This window comes from Ailuropoda melanoleuca, chromosome X (assembly GCF_002007445.2).
Source record: "Ailuropoda melanoleuca isolate Jingjing chromosome X, ASM200744v2, whole genome shotgun sequence".
In the NCBI taxonomy this organism is placed as follows: domain Eukaryota; kingdom Metazoa; phylum Chordata; class Mammalia; order Carnivora; family Ursidae; genus Ailuropoda; species Ailuropoda melanoleuca.
Genome location: NC_048238.1, coordinates 92,555,835 through 92,560,475, shown reverse-complemented (window position 1 = coordinate 92,560,475; position 4,641 = coordinate 92,555,835). Strand labels below are relative to the sequence as shown.

The 4,641-nt window shown below is 43.3% G+C and overlaps 1 protein-coding gene across 3 annotated transcripts in view; it reads left to right on the top strand.

Annotated features, from left to right (window-relative positions):
- ZDHHC9 (zinc finger DHHC-type palmitoyltransferase 9) overlaps nt 1-2,695 on the top strand; it is a 34,785-nt gene extending 32,090 nt beyond the window's left edge. For all 3 annotated transcript variants that reach the window (XM_034649942.1, XM_034649941.1, XM_019799016.2), the window contains one exon: nt 1,136-2,695. In XM_034649942.1, coding sequence (XP_034505833.1) covers nt 1,136-1,252 — 117 coding nt within the window. In that variant the 3' untranslated portion in view covers nt 1,253-2,695. The remainder of the gene's footprint in view (nt 1-1,135) is intronic.
- The last annotated feature ends 1,946 nt before the right edge of the window (nt 2,696-4,641 follow it).

Sequence of the window (4,641 nt, the reverse complement as noted above, 5' to 3'; positions counted from 1 at the left end):
TTCCATACAAATTTAAGGACTATTTGTTCCAGTTCTTTGAAAAATGTCCTCGGTATTTTGATCGGGATAGCATTGAAAGTGTAGATTGCTCTGGGTAGTATGGACATTTTAACTATGTTAATTCTTCCAATCCATGAGCATGGAATATTTTTCCATCTTTTTATGTCTTCCTCAATATCTTTCAAAAGTGATCTATAGTTTCTAGCATATAGGTCCTTTACGTCTCTGGTTAAGTTAATTCCAAGGTAACGTATGGTTTTTGGTGTTATTGTAAATGGGATGGATTCCCTAATTTCTCTTTTCAGTCTCGTTATTCGTGTATAGAAATGCAACTGATTTCTGGGCATTGATTTTGTATCCTGCCACATTACTCAATTAATTTTTGTATATTGATCTTGTATCTTGAAACCTTGCTGAACTTGTTTATTCTAATAGATTTTTAGTAGAGTTGAACTTTCTTTTCAAATAGAATCCTACTTTTAAAAAGTGAATGATTTCTGCAAAGTAGATAATTGTTCTCTACTTTGCCTTTCCTAAACTTTGAATTTTTCTTTTTTGAAGTGTAGCAAACTCTTGTTTATATATTATTATCATCATTTTGAATGTCATTTTTCTGATGAACCTGATCTTAAGTCATAACAGTCTAGGTTAGTGATGCTAAGTTGAATGTAGGGAAGGGTAGTATTTTAGAATCATTCAGGGGCATTTTCCAACCACATATACCATCTGAAGATTTTGCCACCCCTCCCTGTTTGGTTTAGAATCACTGTTCTAGTGAGCTGTGTGTTAGGGGAACAAAAGATTGAGAACCACTGGGTCAGGCCTTGTTAGACAAGTATGTTATAGCATTCTGTTGGAGGGGTCTGTGTAATTATTTGTGGTCCCTTTTATTATTATCGTGAATAATAATGGAAACATCTATCCACAACAGCAAAGATTAGAACTCAAACTTCAGTTTCATTCTGTTAAGAAAACTATGGTTCAGTCTTGGTTCTGAGTTTGATGTTGGTGGCTGCATGACTGTAGCATCAGTGTGGTTGATGGGTTCATAGGAAGAGTTCAGTGTCTGTGTATTATCTCCATTTGGGTTTTAAGGGAGAGCTTTGTATTGAATTTGATATGTTTCCCTTCTCAGGCCCCAACAGAACATCTGAGCCCAAATGAGATGCCGGAGGACACCAGTACTCCTGAAGAGATGCCACCCCCAGAGCCCCCAGAGCCCCCACAGGAGGTGACTGAAGCTGAGAAGTAGCCTATCTACGGAAGAGACTTTTGTTTGTGTTTAATTAGGGCTGTGAGAGATTTAAGGGGAGAAGATAAACCTGAGACAGAGAGCAAGTGAGCTCTCCCTTTTACTGTTTTCCTTTGGTCTTTATTCACCCAATTGCGCACTGGCATTTTCTTGCTGCAAGCTTTTTTTTTTTAATTTCTGGACTCAAGGCAGTCACAGAAGATGTCAGTCACCTCTGGTAACTGGACAAATGGGTCTCTTGGGCCCCAGCACTGGCTTTCCATGGCCTCAGCCACAGAGTCTCCTTGGACTCCCTTCTCTTTCCTCCAGATCCCAGCTCCCCTGCTTGGGGTCATTGGTCCAATTCTGGGGTTAAAGATTTTCGAGACTGGCTCAAATCCTCTCAAGCTGCTGCATGTCATGAGTCCAGAGGCAGTCACAGAGAACCCTGGCCAGGGAATCCTAACTGGATTCTTGGGGCCTTCAGAATTGAAGAGGCTAGAAGATGCTTGGAGGATTCTCTTGGCTACAAAGTGCCAACATTGCCAGCAAATCCTTTCAGGAGTGGGGCAGGTAACTTCCACTTGTATTTATTCTTGGAGCTTCTCCTTTGTCCCCTGCCCACTCTCTAACTAAGCCCCACTCTTTTCCAGTTAGATATATGTAAGTAGTTACTGTAGCGATAACAATTCACATTTCTTGTAGACTGTCTGGAAACTTTTTAATACCTGTGCCATTCTTAGTAAGAATTTATGAGATGCCAATGGCATGTCCCCTCGCATTCTTTGTCTCATCTCTCCTCCTTTCTCGTTAGCCCCTTTTGTTTTCCTTTTGACTCCTGCTCCCACTAGGAGTGGGAATGGCAGTAATAAAAGTCTGCACTTCGGTGGTTCCTTTTCCTCAGAGGAAGCCTGAGTGCTCACTTAAACACTACCCCCTCAGACTCCCTGTGTGAGGCCTGTAGAGGCCCTGAATGCACAAATGGGGAAACCAAGGCACAGAGAGGCTCTCCTCTCCTCTCCTCTACCCCTATGTCCCCTCAAAAAAGAAAAAAAAAGAAAAAAAAGAATAATCAGTACTTCCATTAGGCCTCGGCTGAGTGAGGAGGGAAAGCCCAGCACTGCTGCCCTCCCGGGTAAACCTACTCCAAGGCCTTGGCCCACCTCGGGCTTGGTAACCACACGGGGGCTTCCTCCAAGCCCCGCTCTTCCAGCACTTCCACCGGCAGAGTCCCAGAGCCGCTTCACCCTGGGGGTGGGCTGTGGCCCCCAGTCAGCTCTGCTCAGGACCTGCTCTATTTCAGGGAAGAAGATTTATGTATTATATGTGGCTATATTTCCTAAAGCACCTGTGTTTTTCTCTTTCTAAGCCAGGGTCCTGTCTGGATGACTTACGGGGAGGGGGGGAAGTGTAAACCAGAACTTTTAATCTATTTGAAGGTGATTAAACTGTGTCTAATGCAAACTGCCTGCCTCCTCCTTCCCCCTTCCATTTTAAGAACCACCATGAGGTTGTGAATGTCTTCGTGTGGGGGGTGGGGTTGGGGGTTGAAGGGGTTGCTTGTTACTACCCATACTTCCATTTTCTAGGGGGCCCTTGAGTTGGAGAGATAAATCTCCCAAACTCTTCATTGATCTATATACCACATTCTGGGCTGAAGTTTACCTTATTCTGGGCTATTAGAAAAGGGCTTTCAAGGCAATATACAGTGTTAGCAAGATTGGGAGTGTCGGAGAGGGTTATATTTACTTAAGAGAACGTGTTCTTTATTAGGATATTGTTTTTATGCAGAGGGATGCTGTTAATTGCAAATGAGTCTTGGTTATTAAAGCAGGCTCATCAGGGCCTCCTCCTGGAAATATTTTGTTAGTGATCTTTTACAAGCGATGGTATATATTTCTTTTTAAATGATCTAAAGTCAAGATTCCTGACCAATGCCTGTCTCACCCTTCCCAGTTAATTAAAATTAATGAAATTTGGGTGCTTCCAGATTTTCCTGTATGTCTTCCTATTTTCTTTGTAGCAGGGTTTGAGTGTAGCAATCCTTAGGGGAAGTGGGGAGACTGGCTCTGACTGACTCAGATTCCTCTCCTATCTGCCTCTACTTTCCCATTCTTTTTCTGGATCTCTAAGGTTTATCCTTCTAGTTAGATTTTAGTTCAAAATAAGGCCAAGCCTTGAGAGTTTGGAAGTTACTAGGTTTTTCCAGTTAACCTGACACTCAGATGCACCCCTTTTTAGTCAGTTCTCAGCCTACCCTCTCTCAGCCCATCTTTTCTCTTGGGTTAGGACAGATTTCTCTCCGCACTTAACTTAACCTCAACCACTCTTCTGCTGACCCTGAGGTCTGTCAGAGAAGCTTTCTCTTTCTGAGGTGAAGGGTAAACCTGGAAATCCTTTATCTCTAGCATGAAATGAGTTTTTTTTTAAAGTTTCTGCTTGTTTTCATACTCCCTTCCCTCTTTCTTTTTCTTTTTCTTTTTCTTTATAAATCATCTCTAGTTAAGGCCTTGGCCTGAAGATCTGTCCTGTTCATACCATGCACCGGCTGGGACTATCCCTAGTCTGAGTTACGGATCAGAGAGGAGATTGAAGAATTGGTCCTTCCCGGGGGAATAGGCCTTAAATTGTTCACTCTTTTCAATGCCTGACATTCTTTCCACCTCTCCCCTTCCTCTCCATCCCTTAAGTTTCCTATACACCCCACTTCCCCAGGCCAGGGTGGCTGGCACGGATCCAAAACCCCTGAGGGGTGGTGGGATTTGGCTATTTGAGATTACATCTTCATGTCCATTTGGCTGCAGGGACCCTCTTTGCCCTAGCAGAGAGCATCATCTCCCCCTTTGCTTTTTTTCCCAGTGGTAGATGTGGGTTCTAATTCTATAGCAGCTAAATTCCATTCTTCCTGCCCTGCCCTTCCTGCCTTTACCCCTAAGGCCCCTTTTCCTACTGACTGAATCTCTTTACCTTGTTGGGGAAAGAAAGTATTTTGTTTTTAAGTCTATTTTCTAACTTAAATGAAATTTAATATGTAAATCTCTGCACTTTTGTGTGAGCCTACAAATGTGTATGTGTGGTAGGTTTTTCACTCTCTGGTATTTCTTAATAAAGAAATCTTTCTTTTTGAGGTGAAGCCAATTAATGAAGGAGACTTGAATGATTTTAGAAATACAGGGATGTCTGTTTCTTTGTGCTTCTGCCTCACTTCTTTACTTGTGCCTAGTGTGAGGGACCAGCCCCTCCCCCACCTTTTGACCCCCTTCCTTTGAGAGAGCCCTCAACCTATTGGGGCAGGGAGAGGGACCTGTCCTGTGTCTGGTACTCCTCTGGGACTGCTTAGATCGGCTCAAGTGGTAACCTAGCAACCTAGTCCCCCCTCTCTCCCTATGGCCTAGCCCTGTTCGTGCTTT